Here is a 22385-nt window from a genome sequence, read left to right as displayed (position 1 = left end):
ATTTTGATTTCTCTGGGATTTTATAATGCATCACTTTTCTCGCACACTGCCATAGTAGAACCGCTGACGCATGAAGTGATTAACATTGAACTGGTGGCATTGGTATGTCTCAGGCGGTGGGATATATCAGGCAGGAAGGGATCAGTCAGTCATTGAAGATGAAGTACTGGAGCCAGGAAAAATGGACAAGTATAAGGATCTGAGTGACAAGGCCAAATTGTGATAGTTGACAACTGCATCAGAGCATCCCCAATATGGCAGGTCTTGTGGGGTGTTTCCGGTATAGTACGAGTATCTACCAAAAGTGGACCAAGGACGGACAAGAGGTAAACCAGCGACAATGTCAGGGCACGGGGCGAGTGAAGGATTGCTCACCCTGCCCGATTCCACAGAAGAACTACTGTAACACAAATAGCTGAAAAAGTTACTGCTGGTTATGGACTTAAAGGACCGGTTGTTAATGTCTTGGTGTCAGATACCACAGGACACCGATGGGGCACAGCCGAAATATATAAACTGGAAAGGGATGTTAAAGGTTCTTTAAAAGGACTAATCACAGTATGAACAGAGGTTGTGTCTTATACAGACAGCCCATTAATCTGTAAGCTGGGGGTTATGTTGTAGCTTGCAGAAGCAGGATCTGTTATGATAGACTAACCCTTTTCAATTCACTGACGTCTGAAGAAATTCTGATTGAAGGTTGTACAGCTCCGATGTCGGAAGATGTCCGGCAGGGTATTACTGTGTATTACTGGCCGATCTGTTGTCGGGGGCCTCTCCAGCATATCCCATACCGCAGTACTGGCTCTAGCCAGCAGATGGCACCATTGTATAATGGCAGAAAGTAAGCCCCCTAGGCAACCCTGAATCCAAAATTGGATTGCAAAGGGTTAAAAGGAGAAGAGGAGACCGAATGGAGAACTGGTCACGCAAGCACACCGATGCTCCATTCACTTGCAATGGGGCTGCCGAGATATACCCAAGTGGCAAGCGCTCTGGTATTTCCATCAGCCCCAATGAAATGAATGTCGCGCCAACAGCACAAGCTCGCTCCATTCATTCTGATGTCACTGTGCAGGTCACTTCTATCCAGAAGGGGGGACTCGGGACTACTGTTGTCGAAATAGGCAGCGAGACTCCACCGATCAGCAAGTTATCCCCTATTGTGCAGATAGCGGATCACTTGGAATCTTGGTACAAACCCTTTAAAGTGTTTTTTTTTACACTTTCAGTACTATCTTGAGTGACTTAGTCTGAAACACAGGATGCTAGGCTTAGTAGTTGTCACATCCTGAGAAAAGTTTTTCGATGCAGCCTCTGCTCAAATCAGAAGTGGTTAAAGGTTCAGATGAGACCGGATCATATACGCCCAATTCTTCACATTAGTATAGAAATACATTGCACCTTGTAAGATCCAGTAGACGTCACTGGTGTCCGCCAGCTTCCAGAGGGCAGGCTCTACGTCCGTCATGTTCATTCTGTATTGCGCCATAGACTCCGCACTTCCATTATTCATCTTTATTGACCACTGAAAATAAAATCATCTTTTAGGTTTTCTAACAGTCAGATATGGATGTTATATTCAACCTTTATACATCCCGACTCCCACTTCCCATTACCTCCCCGAAGAGCACAATAACTTAGCCTATGGTGGTGTTCCAGGTTGACAAATATTCTTTAAACTGTTCAGTAGTGTGCCCATGAATTGTATGCTGGCAGGGGTATCATCACTCCTTAAAGGGGTTGTCTCACGCCGAAACGTTTTTTTTTTTTTTTTTATTCAATAGGCCCCCCGTTCGGCGCGAGACAAACCCAAGGGATAGGTTTAAAAAAAAAAAAAAAAAAAAGTTTATTACTTACCTGAATCCCCGCGTTGCAGCGACTTCTTTCTTCCTTTACCAAGATGGCGGCCGGGATCTTCACCCACGATGCACCGCGGGTCTTCTCCCATGGTGCACCGTGGGCTCTGTGTGGTCCATTGCCGATTCCAGCCTCCTGATTGGCTGGAATCGGCACACGTGACGGGGCGGAGCTACGAGCACCAGCTCTCCAGCACGAGCGGCCCCATTCATCAGGGAGAAGACCGGACTGCGCAAGCGCGTCTAAAAATGCCAGAAGACAGCGAATTTAGACGGATCCATGGAGACGAGGACGCCAGCAACGGAACAGGTAAGTGAATAACTTCTGTATGGCTCATATTTAATGCACGATGTACATTACAAAGTGCATTAATATGGCCATACAGAAGTGTATACCCCACTTGATTTCACGAGACAACCCCTTTAAGGAGAGCGAAGAGACTTCTAAGACCATGATGCTCCTCTGGGTAATATATGCAAATAAGGAATAAGGAACACTACCTCTGCAGCGCCACCTATTGGATTGGCAGCATTCCTGCAAATCAATGTCCGACTCTTTATACAGGTCTTGGTAACACTGATTGGGAATGGAGCAACAGTACACATCTAAACAATCCCTTTAAGGCTGTCTGAGCACTTTGGCCCTTGTCTGTATGTTTTATGTCAATAAAGAAAAAACAAACAAAAACACCTTTTCATGATGAAAACCAAAAACATACAGATATGTTATTCACTGTCTTAAAGGGCCGGTCTTATGTTAGCCATTCATATAATGACAAGATAATAGCTGGCTTACCGTGGCAGCTCCCGCTACAACAATTTGAGGCTTTGATGCGCTCTAGAAGTAAAAGTATAAAAACATTATAAAGGGGTTATTCCACCAGAAGAAGCTATCCCCCTCTCCGCTCCATTCATTTCAAGGAGACTTCTGGAAACGGCCGAGTCCAAGTGTTCTGCAATCTGACAGCCCCACTGGAATGAATGGAGTAGAAGCACACATGCTTGACCAATGCACTATGTATTTCGGCACCTTCCGGACCCCCCATTCTCATGACAGGTGGGGGCCCCAGTGATCAGATATACGCCATAAATATCTGATATTTCAGATCAAGTGGCTGTCAGCCACCGCATGCTCTCTTTCAGTAACCCATTTAAACAGGAGAGCGGCGCAGCTAGTTCTAAATTCCATCCCCTTCTGAACACCTTGCCTAGTAGAAAAGGAGCGTCAGCGCCCCCTGTTGTCCCAACAGATGGGGGTCCCAGACGTGAGATGCTCAACCATTTCTAGGACATTAATGGTGCACCTTTTATGTGATGCAATTCCAGCTGCCTGCAGCCACCTCTACAGGGAGCTTAATACATACAGATACATTGTAGGACCTGTACAACCTGTAACTAGTGAGCCCCCATAATCCCACATTGGGGGCAGAAGGTAAAGGTGTACTGCAGTTTGATTTTTTTTTTTTTTTTTTTTTTTATAGAATCGGAAACTATAGAACCTCCTAATAAACTCATTTTTACCTCGGGACCTCGGCCAGCACAATAGAAAGGTATATAGCCTATTCAGCAGTCCTGTGTAATGCATACAAGAACTAACCACTCCGTCAGCTATATGCCACCCCATACGTCCTCTGAGCCTTGGCATCCAGCCAGCATTAGGGCGCTGGACCAACCCTGAGGACACAGTCATGGGGTAACTAAATAAGACTGATTACTATTGTAGTTATTACACCGTCTGTATTTACTTGGCCGCCTATTTGCAGGTGATGTTAAGCCAACTCGTACAAAGTTCAGGCTCTCCACAACACACAGTGTTTAAAGGGATTTACTGGCGAAGTAGTATTGGTGAACTATACTTAGGATAGGTCAACAATAGCAGATCGGCTGGAGTCCGCCGCTCGGTATCCCTCACCGATCAGCTGATAAGCAGGCTGGGATGCTCAGAGCGCCGTCTGTAGCACAGTGGTCAGGTTTAGTATCACAGCTCTTTCCCATCCACTATAATGGGGAGAGCTGCAATAAAAAGACCGTGCCACTGCGCTACAGACAGCGGTCTGAGCGACTCCTGCGGTCCGTATCATCAGATTGGTGGGTTCTGCTGCTCAACTAATCTATTATCGATCACCTATTCTAAGGACATCTTAGGATAGGTTATGAATTCTCCTCCTTTAGGACTCCTTCACACTGGCGAGCGTGATTTTGCAGCAAAAAAATTGCGTTTTTGTTCCCGCAATTTGTGAGCTTTTTCCTGAGAATAATCTCGCATCGCATCGCTGCCGCCTGCGATTTTCTTGAGCGAAAGTCAATAGAAGTTTCTAATGTTAAAGATGCACGAAAATCGCAAGTTTGTGCGTTGTGATGCGATAAAAAAAAAAAAAAAAAAAAAAAAAAAAAGCTCCATAGGGAAGCATGGGATAGGGAGAAAAAAAAAAAAGCCGCAGAGCGCAGAAAGATGGGACATGCTGTGATTTTTTTTTCACTCCACATCGCATGAGTGAAAACATCGTAAATGGGAATGAAAGAACTGAAAATCATTTGTTTCATAATTCAGCATTTTCACTCATTCTCGCATCGCACGAAGAATTGTGCGATTTTATCGCAAGTGTGAAGGACCCCCTAGGACTCCTTTTAACTTGCGATTGCGATATCGCTGTGAGAAAAATCGCAGGAAAGATGCGATTGTTTTTCTGAGCGCCAGCTATGCTTTCTCTTGTGAAAAATTGCACATTGCTGCCGCTTGTCACTTTATCGTGCAAAAGTCAATAGGAGTTTCTAATGTTAAAAATGCATTGCACGAAAATCGCAATGCAATAAAAAGGAGGTTCCATAGGGAACCTTGGTCAAAAAAAAGATAACGCACATCGAATGAGAGAAAACATCAGAAACGGGAATGAAAGCATCGCAAAAAAAAAAAAAAAAAAAACAATGGTTTCCTAATTCTGCGTTTTCATGGACTCACATCGAGCGATTTTATCACAACTGTGAAGGCAGCCTGAAAGTGTCAAACATGTGGGGTCCATGAACTTAAAGCATTTAGGTCTCTAGGACCAGAGGGCCGCTGGGCCGCAGTTGTCGTAACTTCAGAGCAGTTCCAAAAATAAGCAAAAATTGTCCAAACTAACCTCCATCAGAGACTGGAAGCATTGCTTCATGGAGCCGTTCACCTCCGGATACCACAGGAAATCCTGGAAGAAGTTGTGTCATTGTTACAGAAGTCATGAAATGCTTAACCCCCTACTGATTACCCCGAGCTGTGCTCAGGCACTAGGGAACGGACATTACCGGTTTCCCCCCAGCACCGCTCAGGAAGCTTTACTAAAGCAGAGGGAGCCGCCAGCTTATGGCAGCAGCTTCCCCCTGCAATTAAGATAGGCATTAAATAAATATGGCCCAATCACTGAAGGTCCGACAACTCCCTCTCCACGCTCCGTCCTACAGCCTAAACGTGAAGTCAGCGAGTAGAGAATGAAAATGCACCCACTCCCCAAGCAGGCAAAAAAATGTCATAGTCTCAGCTATTGCCATGCCAATGTATCATGGGATTGGTGTGAAACTGAAAGCAGCAACTCAAACTCACAAGGTGGTGCCCGATAAGCATCAGACAGGAGGCTGCACTGCAGGGAAGTGGCTGCAGTACAGAAAGACCCCACACAGTGCCGTAGGGGGTGCATGGAGTATTTCACATGATGGTCTTCTCTCAATGAGGCCTGAATAAATGCTACACTGTTGCAACTGAAGAACATGAAGGTAGAATGTAAGTTTTGTGTTCAGGGCGGCCGATTTCAATTCTCTTCTGCACTCTGACTACCATTACCCCGCATTATTTCAGAAGCCCCTCCCTGGGAGGAGCTTTGTCCTGTGTTCATTGTCGCCTCCTGATTAAAGTTCTGAATGAGCTGATAAAAGCAGTGGGGGAAGGGGAATGACAACCGCCCAGGGCAAATTTATGTCTTCTAGTAGTAGCCGCCGAGAGTCAACTTCATTCAACAAAAGAAAAAGACGAATATCGCCCCCTAGAGACGGATACATGGAGCTACAGGAGAGTCTCACTACCACTATTGCAAGTTCTTGCTACTAGAAAACCCACTTACCACCCTTATGTTATCCCTGGTGTCCTCGAACGGTATGTTCTCATGCTGTGTGGGAAAAAAACAAAAAACAAAAACTAACTGATTCACAAAGCACATCATAAAGGAAACAATTTTTATATATGTATGCATGTATATTTAAATCCATCTATTACCGATGATTTCCTGGATTAAACACAATTGTAACAAATGTTCAGCTGTAAGAAATATTTAAAAAAGGAGTTTTCTGGGACTACAAGATTGTTGGCACAGCGCCATACTTTATGTAGTGGCTATGCCTGGAATTGCAGCTCAGTTGCCTAACAGCCAGGGACAGGACAGTGAGAAGGAGCAGGGGGGGGGGGGGGGGGGGGCATGGGTAATCATGGCAGAGTATTAGTGGTTTGTCACTTAGAGGGCTGTAGAAGTAGTCCCAAGCATGAGATCCGCCTCTATAAAGTTGATATGCCCCAACAGGATGTACTCCTTTAAGGTTTAGTTCCGACCACATGTGACACGTGCATCTGACATATATAATGAAGTGTAATATTGGTTTACTCCACGGCTTCCCAAACTGGGCTCCACAAGCGATTGTCAGGGGCTCTGATGGAGGGTCCTTTTTATAGGGACAGAGATAAAAATCATGTTGTGATAAGACCCGCCCCTAACCCCTCCCTTGATTACACCCTCTGTCCCGCTTTGGGGCTCCAACAGCATGTACGCCTTTAAGAAACTTACTTCAAAAAGGGCTCCATGGCTGAAAAAGTTTGGGAACCACTGGCTTAACCTGTTTAGGACCAAGCAACACATATATACGGCGCACGGTCCTGGGCTTTAATCCCGGCCGACAGCAATATGTCATAAATTTAAAACTCTTGCAGGACCAAGTTGGGTGCTCTGTTGTCAGAGACAGCCGAGGACCCTGAGGAGAGGGCAGAAATGGTCAGGACTAACCACCGAGATCTACATCAAAGACGACCTAGAAAGCTATATTCCTATTGGCCAAGGAACTAACCACCCTGCTGTATTTTGCCTCTGTTTTACATACAGAATACAAAAGAGTGTCCCGGACCTGAACTTCGAGCATCGTGGAGTTTGGGTCAGCAGACCCACAGTTAGACCAGGACGCACTTCATATTCTGTATGTAAAACGGAGGCAAATTCCAGCAGTGTGGTTAATTCCTTACTACGGTAGGCGATTGTGCTGGATGGGTCTGGCTGCAGCGTCACCCACCTCATCAAGGCGGCTGTCAGCCACATGACAGTCAGTGTGGCAGCGCGGGGGCTGCAGACAAATAGGACTGGGACAATTGCTCACCTTGTTTCCTTGCTCTTTGACATGTGGATTAAGAATCTTTACAAACGCGAAGAACAGCTGCCGGATCCTGGAATCTCCCACGAACGCCACACGTTGGTTTCTCAGACAGCCTGAAGCTTCACTGCAAAAGAATACAAAACGGACACTTAGGGCTCCTGCCGATGGCAACTATATAACCTGCCTGTGATAATGAGGACTGCTGAGAAGTTCTCTCTGCAGAACAGGAAGTTTAGGACTATTAGGAGACTCAAGTCAAAGTGCAAACTGAAACATGGAAGTTTTAAAAAGACCACCGAAAATTCTTTGTGTATGTTTTCAAAACAAAAACTTCAGTTTAGTAATCTGTCCTTTTCTGATTAAATGGTTCTTTTAAAAAAGTACAGTAACTGCACTTTTCACAAACTTTGGACATGTAAGAGCGAGATGGCACAGTTTGGATCAGTGGAGGTCCCACTGATCGCTGAACTGAGGGGAAGCAACACTCACCTGGCTGTCTTCACTGCTTGCCAGCGCTTCTTGGCAGATGAAGACGAACGCATAGAGGTCTGCAGACAGTCGATAGACATCTTTGCATCTGTCTTCAGCGGCCGAGAGGAGCTGATTGGCAGTAAAGACAGCCAAAGGCGTGCAGCACTCCGGTGAGTATTGCAGGCCACTCCCTTCAACGATCAGCAGGGTGCCCAGCAGATCAAAACATTTTACTTGTTGCTCTGACATGTCAAAGGTTTGTAAAAAGTGCAGCTCCTCTATACTAGCCCCACTATGGTGGCACATCCCTGAGTCTGTCTGGTACTAGGAAAAAAATGGTCTTTTTTTTCTGAGAAACAGCGCCATTCAGGTCTATGGCCATATCTGGTATTGCAGCTCATTCCCATGCAAATGAATGCTTCAATAACAGACACCCCTCTTAAAGGGCATAAAATGCCAGAAAATTCACACATGACCGCAGTCATCCATTCAAGAGATGATAAAGATTTCAGTTTGATTCGTGGCCAAAGGGGAGTTATAAGAGAGCATCCACAGAGGCGTTTCCATCTTGTTTTCCTCCTTAAACGGGGTTGTTTGGATTAGAAAATCCAATTTTTAAATAGCCTACTGGGGTCCAACAGAGTTAAGGCCCAATGTTCACGGGCGGATTTGATTTGTGGAATCCACACGGGTCACCCGCACAGAAGATCCGCAATTCACAGTGCCCGTAGGGAAGCGGTGGCATACGCAACTGAATTTAAGCATGCGGATTTGGTTTGCGGACTGTTTGGTGCGGAAAACAAATCGCAGGACGCTCCATGTCAGTGCGGATTCCGTGCGGACGGGCTCAATAGAAGTCAATGGATGCGGATGATCCGCAGATACAATTGTGGATGCACTGCAGATTTGAAGGTTTGAGGCGGGGAAACTCCTGGGAGGTGGGGGTGTGGATGATCCACAAGGCATTCGCGGAAAACCTGTTACATCCGTGATCTCTCGCAAATGGTTTCTGCAGGTCTCCCGCTGCGGAATCGGATTCGCCCGTGGACATGAGGCCTTAATAAAGAGCGCCTGTCACTCTGGAGGACACTGAATCTCGGCGCACCACACAGTCAGTGATGTCAAAGGGAATTCCAGGTCTGAAATAGCGTTTATTTTTCCATCCACATAGTTGTGCGAGGGCTCACTTCTTGCGGGACGTCCTGTAGTTCGCGTTAGTACCATTTTTGAAAACATACGACTTATTGCATTTTTTCCTGGAGACAGAATGATCCAAAAAAAATGTGCTTTTTTGAAAACGTTCACCGTGTGGGGTAAATAATGCGTTACTTTGATAGATCAGACTTTTACGGACGTAGCGATACCAAATATGTACTTTTGTTTTAGGATTTTGATTCTTTTATTTGGTCTAACCAATGAGTGGATGATCCACAACGTTTCTGCACGTGGAAACATACCCTATATGTTACATAAACCTACCCTTAGGCCGCCTGCACACGGGCGGAAATCCCACAGCGGTTTTTCCGCCACTGAAAGTTTGCATAGGAGTGCATTACAATACGCACTCCTATGCAGACGGCCGCGGTTTGGCCGCGCGAAATCTTGCGCGGCAAACAAACCGCGGCATGTCCTATTTTTGTGCGGGGCTCGCACTCACCCGGCCGCCGGCTCCGGTCTGCGCATGCGCCGGCTGCGCGGCAGTCAGCACATGAAAGAGCCGGGGCCGCCAGGCGCGGGTGAGTACGCGCTCGTCCCTGCAGGCTCTCGGGTCGGGTCCCGCGGCGAGAATTCTCGCTGCAGGATCCGACCCGCTCGTCTGCAGGCGGCCTTATAGTGTTCAGTCAGCGAGCGGTGTGTAACAGTCAGTCATTGTGGAATAGTTGCGCACTCCCTTTGTTTTTTTTTTTAAGCACGGTTCATGGCGAGCCGACTGGATTTCAAAAAAATAAAGTCTAACAGAAATTGGATTTCCCCATAATTGGAAAACCTTAAATGGCAGGAAAAAAAAACGGATATATTTGAATTCAGCACTAAAGTTACTATGAGCCGCCTATCTGCTTATCGTGAGTCCGCCACTCAGGATCCTTGCTGATCAGTTGATCGCTGGGTCACATGAAGCCAAAGCGTTGCCGGAAACAAACAGCTCTGTACACTGCTGGGGTCCGGAACAGTGTAATGCCTCCTATCACCTGTGGTGGCGCTGCAGGAAAACTAAGCACCTACGGCCAGATTCCATGTTGGGAGACCCCTGCGGTCGGACAACCAGTTTTCAGGAGACACTTGTAGTACAAAGATTTCCCAACGCCGTGAACTGAGTAGATATTTGTGCGCAGCGATATCAGGGTCTAGCCTCCAGAACTACGTGTGTGCGTGATGTCCAGGACTTCCTGGGGGATGGATGGAGGGGGGAGAGGAGGAGTCCAGCCTCAACTACGTGGGGGTCTACCATGCGCTTTTCCATACCTTGGCTTGTATCTGTGCATCATACAGCTGTACGGCTGCCATACGTTTTCACCCAGGAACCGGCCGCTGGATATAAGGTATCCGCACGTGTCATCTCCTGCGGAGAACAAACAGGGGATTATACTAAACACGGTCCGAGGGTCGGACAAGAACATTCGTAGGAACAGCGTGCGTTTCCACGTCAGAATTCTGTATGCGGATTTTGCTCATTCGCGCCAAAAATCTGCAAATTTCAATGCCGTTTTTAAGACGTATCCTTAGCATTATATTCACGTGCGTTGGAGTCTGTCACCGAGTCCGATGCCCTTAGGCTACATTCACACGGGTGAGGGATATCGGGCTGAGAAACGCGCCTCGATACCGCGCTTGTCAACGAGCGTTTTACCCGCGGATGCAGCGCATTTTTCATGCAAAAACAACTCTCATCACTTTTGGTAATGTTGCCGATCCGCCGCCGCCTGTTTCACGCACGATGGAGGATCGGCAAGCGTTGACCATTGATTTCAATGGGAAACATCGCATGGCACTCGGCACGCATAATGTACGGCATGCAAGTGTTAGATTGGCCCGCTGAAAACGTCCCGAGGGCCGCGAAACAAGAAAAAAAGCAAAAACACAAACCACACGACATGCAGCCATATTTTACGCTCATGTGTATGATGCTATGGGAATGCTTACGCTTTGCTAAGCCACATTTAAATAGGGTTGCGCTGAAGCAGATTTTGGTGCAGATTCTGCGACTAGTAAATGGGGTTTGCCAAACCTCGCGTGCACAAAGTGCAAAAACAAAAATGCAGCGCGACATGTGTCCACCGCAAAACGGAGTTCAGTCGTCACTAATGTACAGAGGACATCCAAAACAATCTCATCCACCCCAAAGCATCCCAAATCGCGTAAAGCCGTCAGCGCCGAGCGTGCCGCTGGCAGTCACCCTACTCCCGTGCTCCCCCCCCCCCCCCCCCCGTCCCAATTTCGTGTGATTTCAAAAAAGTGAAATAATACCTCATCCGACCAAGATGGGCAAAAATAAGAGCTATAAGCTACAAAAAACAGCCCAAAGTAGTAGTGCAGGGAAGACTGCAGACGCCGGGGGTCCAGGAGGCGGGGTCTCTGGTCTAATGCTGTGGTATGAGGAGATAAGCGGCATCAGAGGGGCCAGATGGTTGCTTACCTCTCTGACTAAAACGGTCAACTTGCACAATAATCGTGAAGTTAATTGCCGCTTTCCATTTTCTATTACGCAGGTTGAAAACTCAGTGGGACTCCCCTCCGTCACTGTGATCCTAATGAGCTCCCGATATCTTCCCCTCGGAATGGAGTGGCGCATTTGTGCACTTCCATTAGAATTCTATGGGGGCTTTTGGTGTGCAAATGTGCAGAAAAAAAAAACAAAAAACAGAGCGTGGTGTTTTTTTCACACGCGCAAATAATCAGAATGAAACCAACGGGTCTATTCTCTGAGTATTGCGCAAGCAAAAATGTCCGTGTGAAGAAGCCATTGCGGTGTATTCGGGAGGCGTGGATCGATATCCAAGTCTCTCGAATACATATCCATGCAAACCCAAGATTTTTTTTTTTTTTTTAAAAACGTGCGCGATGCGGCTTGCGAAAAAATAAAATCATGCATGTGAAAAGTCATATGTTTCAGATGTAAATATGAAGATCACATCACGCAAAAGTCACATTCACAGGCGAGCGCGATGCAAGGTCTTCGCTCCCATAGGGAATAACGGACAATTCTTGAGCGCACAATTTCCCCCATAAACCGCGCCGCACCGCCTGACCGCGCCGCATCGCCTGACCGCATCGCTGCGAGAGAAGACCGGAAGAATCATCCAAGTAAGTGAATGCATTGAGAATAACGGATATTTTTCACGTGCATCTTGCGACGCACAGCGATCTCGCCTGTCTGAGTACACCCTCACCAGTCCTGCCAAACCAGACAGAGTGGCCAACGCCGGGGCAGAAGGCACCATCATCCCCTCCGGCTAATCCCAGGAGCTCACACTCTGTCTAAGGGCTCATGTCTCTGGTCATCACCCTCCTCCGTGTTTGGATCGCGTGTCCGCTACATTAGCGCTATTCACACGTGTAGCTTCTCTTATACGGACTAACAGTGAATAAACATGAAATACGGTCGTCGCAGTCCGCCGTGTTCTGGCGCTTCTCAGGTGAGACGACAAGTGTGCGAATGAGTGACACTAGAGCGCGGATACATCTGCGGTTGCCAAGTTTGGCGCGGATCGCTCCAGTCATTCTAGCAAGAAGAAGAATTACCGCAGGTCTCCATCCGAATTTTTATTTTACATGCAAGAAAAAAAAGTTCTCCCGGATATAATAAACATATAATAGCCTGCGGTCACCGATCTACGTTTAACCCCTGTAGGACCAGGCACTTTTTACGGATTTTACGCATTTTTTTGTCCTTCAGCTGCCAAAAGTATTTTTGCTGCATTTTTTTGCAGGATTGGTGGTGGTCTCGGCGGTGAGCCCCCCACTGATGACCAAGTTATCCCTTTAACACAAAGGGTAAAAGCCGCAGCAAGCAATTACAATGTTTAATTTAAGGCGCGGATCGTTCCAGCGCCGCGCAGACGGGATTGGTCCAATCAACTCAGCTTTTACATCGGGGGAACAACGTAGGAGTGCGGACTTCTCCCCCTTCACACGGCGGGACCTCTCCGCAGATTTGGCGCACGGACATTTAGAAATCGCATCCGGAACAAAAACGCATCCAACCCTTACTGACGCAGAGAAATCTTTACGCTTTTCCACAACCGAAATTGCGCACCCATGTGAACGAGACTTCACAGCATGAGCACACAGGAAGGAATATGATGTGGGATATCCGCGGCGGACGTATCGCAGCGCAAAATATAACTCCGTGCGGGTTCTGCGACAAATTTGGTGCAAAAACCAACCCCTCTTCTGAAGGCGTGAAATACGAATCGAAGATTCACTGCTACGATTGACAGGCCGCGGGCGTGAATTCTGCGGTACGACAACTAGGTTGATAAACTCTCATTCCCGCTGCTGCTAATGCAAATGTCGTGGAGGCTCCGCCCCCCGCCGGCTTCATGCGGGTGTATTTGTGCGTGCAACATGCAGGGAATAGAACGCATGGATTTCAACGGGTTCGCTCACATTTCTGTGAATACGCAAGGAGCCGCGTGACGTAATCGCACAGGAGGCAGAACGCACCTGGAAGTCATTAAGACTAATTAGCCATTTCGGTCGGTGCGTCTTTGTCGCACGCAAACGAACATGCTCTGCGGTCGCAAAAAGTGCAGTAAAATTCGCTGCTGCGCACACACAAAAGCATTGTTCGTGCCGCACAGATACGCCTGCGTGCAGCCGGCCCTCGGGGGCCTTCACAGTGAAACCGCCACAGGAGGTTCAGCGGCAGACTCCGCCTCTAAAAGTAGCGGTTAAATCCGCAACTTTCTGCTGGGGTTTTTGGCGAGGAACCAGACACAGAAATCCGCCTGCCGAATGCTGCGGCGGAAACACGTTTCCCCCCCCCCCCCCCCATGAGCGGACGTGTTCCATCTTGGCGTTGATACTGGTTCCCGCACCGGAATGCCACAGTCGTAGTCGCGGTTTTTAGAGGCGGAGCCGGCTGTGATAATTTGCGGCGTGTGAACGTTTTTAAAACATCCGAATCTGAGAAAGCAGGGCGACCGCTCCGTCTCTTACACGGGGGTCATCCACAACGCCCCGCGGGGAGGGTGAAGCAGATCGCCCGTTCAGGAGCTCGGGAAAGCCGGGTGACAACGCATGGAAGGCTATGTAGGCATCTGCAAAAAAAAAAAAAAACAGAATTCTTCTGACCCGAATCGGAGGCCTATCTGATCCCTGCAAAGTTGGGTGGCGAACAATATGGCGGCCAGCATCCCTTGCTCCCATGTGACCCGGCGCTGTCAGAACGCTTTCTTCTCATCTTTCAGATCCGATTATCATTGCAAAATAAGATTAGGAAAACGGCAGAAAAAAACATTTCTTCCAAATTTCGGCGCCGTTGGCCGGTAACGTGCGACTATTTTTCATCGCAGGGAATGGGAGAAGTAACGTGTTACCGCAGCGCTACAATAATGGGGTCAGGCAGCTGCAGGGAAAGCCGGCGACAACGGGATCGTGAATGGCGATCGCTAATGGTGTCAGGAATATGACTTTTGCGCAACTGAGGTGTGTTTGGGTACTGATCCCCAGGCAGGTGCCCATAGTGTGCCAGGCGGGCATCACACCCCCTACAGGTAGGGGCTGCTGATCGTGACAGCAGGGGGTCAGTGACTGCAGTCGCGATATGAGCACAGCCGAGCTGTCAGAATAAGGGGAGGAGCAGTCACGATAGCAGCAGGTTGAGCTGTCACGACACAGCAGGGGGTGCTGGAGGACTTACCGTGGGCCGAGTAGCTCCAGAAGGCGGCATGGCAGGCGGAGAGCAGCAGCGCGGCCCCCAGTGCCAGCAGCTTTGCATTCCTCACACTGAAGTGCTGGTTGATTTCCCGCTTGCCCAGGTTGTAGGCCAGGGCAGCCATCTTGGCTCCTCCATGACAGCAGTGTACAATGGGGCAGACGGCCGCTGGGGGGCAGCAGCGCAGCAGGATGGAGCAGGGGGCGGGCTTTGTAGTGATGGACACTGTGGGGGCGGGGTCTGTTGGAGAGGGGGCGGGGTCTCCCGCAGTCGGCAGTAACGGCCGCTGCTGCTCCGGGCTCTCCGTGATGTTATTCCGCTTTTTCCGGGGGGTTTCGGTCTCGTCAGGGCTGCGGCGACCCGGCGGGGAGAGCTCGGAGGTCCCGTCCATCAGAGACATGGCGGGAGGAGCGGAGGTCTAAGAGACAGTCTGTAGTCTGGCGTAAGAGACCGTCTCACTGGGACATGCAGGGGGCTGTCTCTTAATTATACTCCAAAAGACGGCTGTCTCTAGTGCCTTCTAACGGAGACTGTCACTCAGTTGCTCCCCAGTGATGACTGTCTCTCAGTTGCTCCCCAGTGGTGACTGTCTCTTGGTTGCTCTCCAGTAATGACTGTCTCTCAGTTGCTCCCCAGTGATGACTGTCTCTCAGTTGCTCTCCAGCAATGGCTGTCTCTCAGTTGCTCTCCAGTAATGGCTGTCTCTCAGTTGCTCTCCAGTAATGACTGTCTCTCAGTTGCTCTCCAGCAATGACTGTCTCTCAGTTGCTCTCCAGCAATGACTGTCTCTCAGTTGCTCTCCAGTAATGACTGTCACTCAGTTGCTCCCCAGTGATGACTGTCTCTCAGTTGCTCTCCAGCAATGACTGTCTCTCAGTTGCTCTCCAGCAATGACTGTCTCTCAGTTGCTCTCCAGTAATGACTGTCACTCAGTTGCTCCCCAGTGATGACTGTCTCTCAGTTGCTCTCCAGTAATGGCTGTCTCTCAGTTGCTCTCCAGTAATGACTGTCTCTCAGTTGCTCTCCAGCAATGACTGTCTCTCAGTTGCTCTCCAGCAATGACTGTCTCTCAGTTGATCTCCAGTAATGGCTGTCTCTCAGTTGCCCTCCAGTAATGGCTGTCTCTCAGTTGCTCTCCAGTAATGGCTGTCTCTCAGTTGCTCCCCAGTGATGACTGTCTCTCAGTTGCTCCCCAGTGATGACTGTCTCTCAGTTGCTCTCCAGTAATGACTGTCTCTCGGTTGCTCTCCAGCAATGACTGTCTCTCAGTTGCTCTCCAGTAATGACTGTCTCTCAGTTGCTCTCCAGTAATGACTGTCTCTCGGTTGCTCCCCAATAATGGCTGTCTCTCGGTTGCTCTCCAGTAATGACCGTCTCTCGGTTGCTCTCCAGTAATGACCGTCTCTCAGTTGCTCTCCAGTAATGACTGTCTCTCAGTTGCTCCCCAATAATGGCTGTCTCTCGGTTGCTCTCCAGCAATGACTGTCTCTCGGTTGCTCTCCAGCAATGACTGTCTCTCGGTTGCTCTCCAGTAATGGCTGTCTCTCAGTTGCTCTCCAGTAATGGCTGTCTCTCAGTTGCTCTCCAGCAATGACTGTCTCTCGGTTGCTCTCCAGTAATGACTGTCTCTCAGTTGCTCTCCAGTAATGGCTGTCTCTCAGTTGCTCTCCAGTAATGGCTGTCTCTCAGTTGCTCTCCAGCAATGACTGTCTCTTGGTTGCTCTCCAGTAATGACTGTCTCTCAGTTGCTCTCCAGTAATGGCTGTCTCTCAGTTGCTCTCCAGTAATGGCTGTCTCTCAGTTGCTCTCCAGCAATGACTGTCTCTCGGTTGCTCTCCAGTAATGACTGTCTCTCAGTTGCTCTCCAGTAATGGCTGTCTCTCAGTTGCTCTCCAGTAATGGCTGTCTCTCAGTTGCTCTCCAGCAATGACTGTCTCTTGGTTGGTTTCTCAATACAGAAAAGGAGAAGAACCAGCGTTCATTAAAAATCCTCTTCTTTATTGGAATAGCATGAGGAAGCGAGCAGCCAGGTATCGGCCCTGCGCTCGGGGCTTTATCTTCTTGGTTGGTTTCTAGCGGGGACTTGCACAGTTCCCGGCTGCCCCGCTGCTGCTGATGCTCTCAGAAGGTGACCAGTCTTCTCAGTAACTCCGAGAGGTTCCTACCTGCCCCCCCACGGCTCATCTCCCAGCAGTGCTGCTCCTCCAGTCACACCGCAGTCTGCACACTCTGTCTGGTGGCTTTACGTTCTGCACACCTGGACAATAATGACAGGTAACACAAGAGGTGGCGTCAGGTGCCCTCCCACAGGGCGACGGGAGCAGGAAGCCTTCCTTGTCCCAGATCCCCGTGCAGGGGTGCAGCCGTGTCTGCAGATCTCCCTGCACTCTTGCAGATTTGGATTTTTTGCCTCTTTTTGGCTGTTGTCGGGTCATCACCCTGTAAGCCCGAGAGGCAACCCCTGCAGGTCACGGGCGGAGATCGTGAGGCAACCCCTGGTGCCTGCAGGTCCCGGGCGGAGACCCTCCGAGTGTGCGGTGACATCAGCTGCCGCTCCGCACTTGCTGCCAGCAGGATTTCGTCACGTTTCACCTACACTAAAAAGTAATAAAAGTTTTCTGAGCGCAAACACTGCTGCTCCCGTCAGCCCCTCCTCACCAATCAGAAGCTTCACAGGGGGGTCTAATAGGGTGTTCTCACTAAAGACCCTTCTAGCCTCGCTGACGCGGATCTGCACTTTGCACCGCTGCGGATTAAGGCAGCTCTACCTGCGACGACTAATGGCTGAATAGTCACTCCAAAGAGCACATTCACACAGCAGTCATTCGGTGTGAACATGGCTGCTGACCGACGGGGCGCTGAGCGTTAATTTGCTCTCTAATCGCTTCGTTTCAGATGACCCCAATAGTCGCTGCTTCATAAAAAGTCATCTGGCGTAAAGTCACAGTTATTTGTATTGGAACGACTTGCGGATGACTTTGGACTTGGCAAACGGCCAATGAGCAATCATCGCTCGGTGTGACAAGTGCTGTTCGTAGACTTCAACGACTTTACTGAGTGACTATCTGATAATAGTTGCTCTGTGTTTTTAGGTACCTTTAGCCCCACGTCGGTGTGCAATCCATGTGCTCTAGCTGTTAGCAGCCATGCACACGGTGTCCATGCAGTGACCTACAGGCTCCGTTAGCCGATCTGCAGAATGGGACCCCCGTGTCCTGCTCCTCTGTCAGGCCGCTTCTTCCACCGCAGTGGCATCACTCTTGAATGGAGTATTGGACGCATATGTGCGGTCAGCGCTCCATTCATTTCAATGGTGCTGACGGAAATATCGGACTGGGTTCTGCTCTTGGCAGTCCCATTGAAAATGAATGGAGCGCTGGTGCACTTGGGCAACCAGCGCTTCATTCAGTCTCCTCCTCACTGCAGTGGGTGCAGTAATCCCGCAGTGATGGGGGACACATGATCCCCAGGATCAGCTGTGAAACCCCCATTGATCAGCAGGTTTTTCCCTGTCCTGTGGACAGGGGGATAACTTTAAATTCTGGTACAACCCATTGAACTATGCAGTTAAATGTGTAACAGTCCTTGTCTTGGCCTGTGTGGACCTGTTTGTGTGGTCTTCAACCCAGACATGGTGACCATTGGAGGAGGGTGTTCAGCACCAGGTCACCAATCCAGGCAAGACTTCGGCATTTGTGGACAAATGACAGGACTTATTGGGCCCTGCGAGGTGTTGCTGAGTGAGGCATAGAATGTGGGGTGCGGTACACAAGTCATGGTGGTGAGGAGCACAAGCAAAAATGAGCAGTCAGTGCATGGTTAGCGTAGTTGGGCCCAGTTTCTTGAGATAACCCTGGTAGCCCATGTGAAGAGTTTGGGATCAGCTGCGTTGTGAGGGAGTCCCGTGGCACCTTCTGTCCAGAGGAACGAATGTCTGGACAGTTCAAGTGCAGATGGTGTGGTAGCTGCGGTCATATTCTGCTGGACGCGAGAGAGCTCACCACCACAAGGTGGAGCATAGCTTATGGCGCAATCCTGGAAGCAAACGGCTCCACCATCCCGTGTGGATTTATACCCCTGGCAGAAAAAGGTTCGTTCGCTTGAATATTTAAAGGCGTATTCCAGGACATCTACTATTCATGACCGATCCTCATTGTGGGAAGTGGAATAGTAGTCATTGCTCCCTTTTGATTTTGTTGTGATGATGCATTCTATTACACTTCCAGCCCTGGCCATCGATGACAAAGCTGATCAGCAGGGATCCCGAGCAGCGGATCCCCACTGGTCAACGACTGACTTGTCCTAAGGATAGTTCATCAATGGTAAAAGTTCCGGAATACCTCTTTAACAGTATAGCAACACTTTGATCCACTTCAAGCGATCTGGGATCTGTGGGACACCTTACACAGCATTGCCTCTAGGTATAACCTACATGGCCACCTACCCTACAGCCGGAATCACCACTCCTCCCCTCCCTTTCTTCATATTTCCTTGTGTGTCTACCTTCCCTTTTTTCTTTTAGTTGAGTCCCTTTTGTTGTTTTGTTGGCGGTGTGGCGCTATGGTTCAGCACTTGGCATTTGGTTTTATTCTATGGCGCCCTGCCCACTTCTATAAATACATGATCTGCATGCTTCAGGTCGGGGTGATTACAGATTTACTATACTTCCTTACGGATTATATACGGTCCTCCATTTATGCTTACCTATATCACTCTGAAGCTCTTATGTCTGGGCACCTTGGCGTTGTACCTGCTGCTTCTTTGTGATTGGACAGTTTTGTCCTGCGGACACTGTGAGGTTGTTGAGTGCCAACAGAGCCGCCGTAAGAGACTGTGAGTCACCAAAGAGGCCGGTGAATATCCACTGACTATATAACTAAACACCGTATCTACGTGACTGCGGATATATGGGAAACTTGATATTTTGTGATGGCCCTATATTTGTGCTCGAGACTTGTTCCTGCATCGCCCAGCAAACTGGAACAGTCAGCAGAGTCAGCGCTGCTAGAGTGGATGTTACTGTGTTGCAGAGTTCTGATACTTTGTATCGAGTTCTAGTGGATGTACTGCTGTTTCAGCTGCCATGTAAATCTTGCTGTTTAGGCCGTCTGTACAAAACCGATTCGGATTCTGCGTACGGGAGCCCGCAGCGGAATCCAACCCTGTGCCGGCCGCATCCATGCATAGCTCTCATTTCTTCTGTACTGCGGATGGACCGCACGGCTCGCCAATGGACATGCGCAGTGCAGATTTTTATTTTAAACCCCTGCTTTTCCTGCGTCATCACCTAGGATGACGTGGAATCCATGACCTTACCAAAGTTTGAACTGCAGAAAGGCAGGGGATTGGACGGCTTCCATTGACTTTAATGGAAGCCTTCCATGCGGCATCCGCTTAAAAATAGAGTATGCTGCCACTTTCTTTCCCTCCACGAGTGGAAAATCACAATTGATTTCCGCTCATGGGCAGGAAAAAAGCTTTTCCATAGCATGCTATGGAAGATATTTGCTGTGGAACCCGGAGGCGGACATCCACTCTGGATTCTGCAATGCAAATACGGTCGTGTGCAGGGTCCGCCCCTGATCACACGATGATGACATCATCAAAGGTCCTCTATCCTAAAACATGGAGAGCCTGACAGCAGCCGTGTCCTTACAGGACCTGTGATGATGTCCCTATCATGCGATCAGTCACCTGGGCTCCTTGAGTGAGTTACATGCTCCACCCCTGATCTCATGATGGTGACATCATCACAGGTCCTTCATCCCTGTGCAGATTACAGGCGGACTACATCTCTTCAAACCACCGCAGCCTCAATTGCTATGGAGCACTAATGACCACCTGTCTGTAAGTAAGTGACTGTGTGAGTTACATGTGAAGATGCCACCGTCATGGGATCAGTCACCAGGGGGTCTGAGCACCACCCCTGATCACATGACAGTGATGTCATCACAGGTCCTTCACTTTACTAAAAACCTGCAGAGCCGGACAGCAGCTGTGTGCTTACAGGACCTGTGTGCATGTCTGTGACGTGCATTTAGCAGAGCTGTGTGTGTCTGTGACGCGCATGTAGCAGAGCTGTGTGTGTCTGTGACGTGCATGTAGCAGAGCTATGTGGCATGTTGCGCCACCAGAAACACTGGTGCCATAATTTCCTAATAATTACTAGTCAGACTACCTAATCACCAAAGTGCATTGATGGTGTTAGATTACAATTGTACTATACCTGCTGTCTGATTGGTCAGCACTGCTCACATGATTAGCACTGGCCAATCGGAGAGCAGTGCACAGTGTGCATTATACAGCTGGAAAATTGCTGTGGCCGTCTTAGACAGCTGGAAACAGGACTTTCAGATCCAAGGGGCATCGAAAGAGAACAACTGCAGATAATATACTCTCTCCCCTTTGGTCACGGGACAAAATGTTGTCTGTATGTAACTTTTGGGCGTAGTTACAATACAGAGCATGCACAGGAGGCTGGCGTACCCTCACTCTGGTGCCCAAACTTCCTGGCAGCTAAAATGCCCCCTAGCGCAGATTAGGGCAGCAGCGGTGCGCTCATGTATAAAGAAGATAACAAGAAAGTGCAAGATGTAACTGACTGCAATCACCAATACTGGGGAACTGGAAAAAGATTGCAAACACGTATTTGACCCCCTGGTAGAATGTATTTCCAACTAAATGGGACCGAGCTGCAATACCAGACACGGCCTGTGGACAAAGGAGGCGCTTTTTTTTTCTTTTTACAAAATCGAATCTTTCAGTGCTACAATCAATGCAGATGGAGGCATAGAAGGAGGAGGAGGCTGTGGGATATTGTTATGCTCTGTATTAATTCGTTGTGCCTGTTACCGTGTATTTTTGTCTACCTGTGATTGGCACCAGCTTGAGTCACAGTGCCCGGTATGCCATGTCATCTGTGTCATACGAGATTTAAGTCATCATAAATAATTTGCCTTTGATCTTGTACTACACCCAGGTTAAAGATAACCCTTATTCATCTGTTTTATATGCAGCTCAAACACTATTTAGCGGTCTATGCTGAGGTGATCAAGAAAGGATTAACCCATGAGCCCCAAGCCCTTAAAGGGGTTGTCCATGGATAGAAAACAAGGCTGCTGTCTTCCAAACACAATGCCACCCTTATCTATAGGGTTTGTGTGTGGTATTACAGCTCAGCTTCATTGAAGTGATTAGGAGCTGAGCTGTAATACCAGAAACAACATGAACAAGGGTGGCGCTGTATTTGGAAGAAAGCAGCCATGTTTTTATATCCCTGGACAACCCCTTTAAGAACCAAGCAATTTTTTATTTCTATTTTCATCGGTACTTTCCAAGTGGCTTAATTTTTTTTACATTTTTTTTATAATTAGTGGTTGTATGAGAGCTTGTTTTATTTGGGGTATGAATTGTATTATTTCAATGGCTCCATTCTGAGGAACATATCATTTATTAATTAGCTTTTAGTATTTTTGGGGGGTGGAAAATTCTGCAATTTTTCTTATTTGTTCCATATTATGTGGGTCAAAATCACAAGTTAACTTTATTTTATGGATCTGTACAAAAATAGCGATTCCAAATAAGTATGCTTAATAAAATAGGAGGTGGTATTGCGGTGTATGTTAGGAGAACATTCATGTCCACAGAGATTCCAGCTTCAGAGCTGGGAGTTCTGTAGAAACTGGGTAAGAATACAAGGAGAGAACAACAGAAAGGGCACCATTGTAGGCATTTACTACAGGCCGCCTGGACAAGCAGAAGATATGGATGAACTCTTTCTACATCAGATGGCCAAG

The 22385-nt window shown here is 48.4% G+C and overlaps 1 protein-coding gene across 1 annotated transcript in view; it reads right to left on the bottom strand.

Annotated features, from left to right (window-relative positions):
- The window catches only part of CASD1 (CAS1 domain containing 1), a 40629-nt gene extending 23793 nt beyond the window's left edge, over positions 1-16836 (bottom strand). Inside the window, exons 1-7 of the mRNA XM_066585232.1 lie at positions 14575-16836; positions 10176-10272; positions 7245-7365; positions 5951-5995; positions 4982-5044; positions 2656-2697; positions 1405-1528 (exon numbers count right to left, since the gene is read on the bottom strand). Of these exons, the coding sequence (XP_066441329.1) occupies positions 1405-1528; positions 2656-2697; positions 4982-5044; positions 5951-5995; positions 7245-7365; positions 10176-10272; positions 14575-14989 (907 nt within the window). The 5' untranslated portion in view covers positions 14990-16836. The remainder of the gene's footprint in view (positions 1-1404; positions 1529-2655; positions 2698-4981; positions 5045-5950; positions 5996-7244; positions 7366-10175; positions 10273-14574) is intronic.
- Positions 16837-22385: the final 5549 nt, after the last annotated feature.

The sequence above is a fragment of the Eleutherodactylus coqui genome, chromosome 12, assembly GCF_035609145.1.
Source record: "Eleutherodactylus coqui strain aEleCoq1 chromosome 12, aEleCoq1.hap1, whole genome shotgun sequence".
In the NCBI taxonomy this organism is placed as follows: Eukaryota; Metazoa; Chordata; class Amphibia; order Anura; family Eleutherodactylidae; genus Eleutherodactylus; species Eleutherodactylus coqui.
The sequence above is the reverse complement of the archived record's forward strand: the minus strand, read 5'-3'. Positions and strand labels throughout refer to the sequence as shown.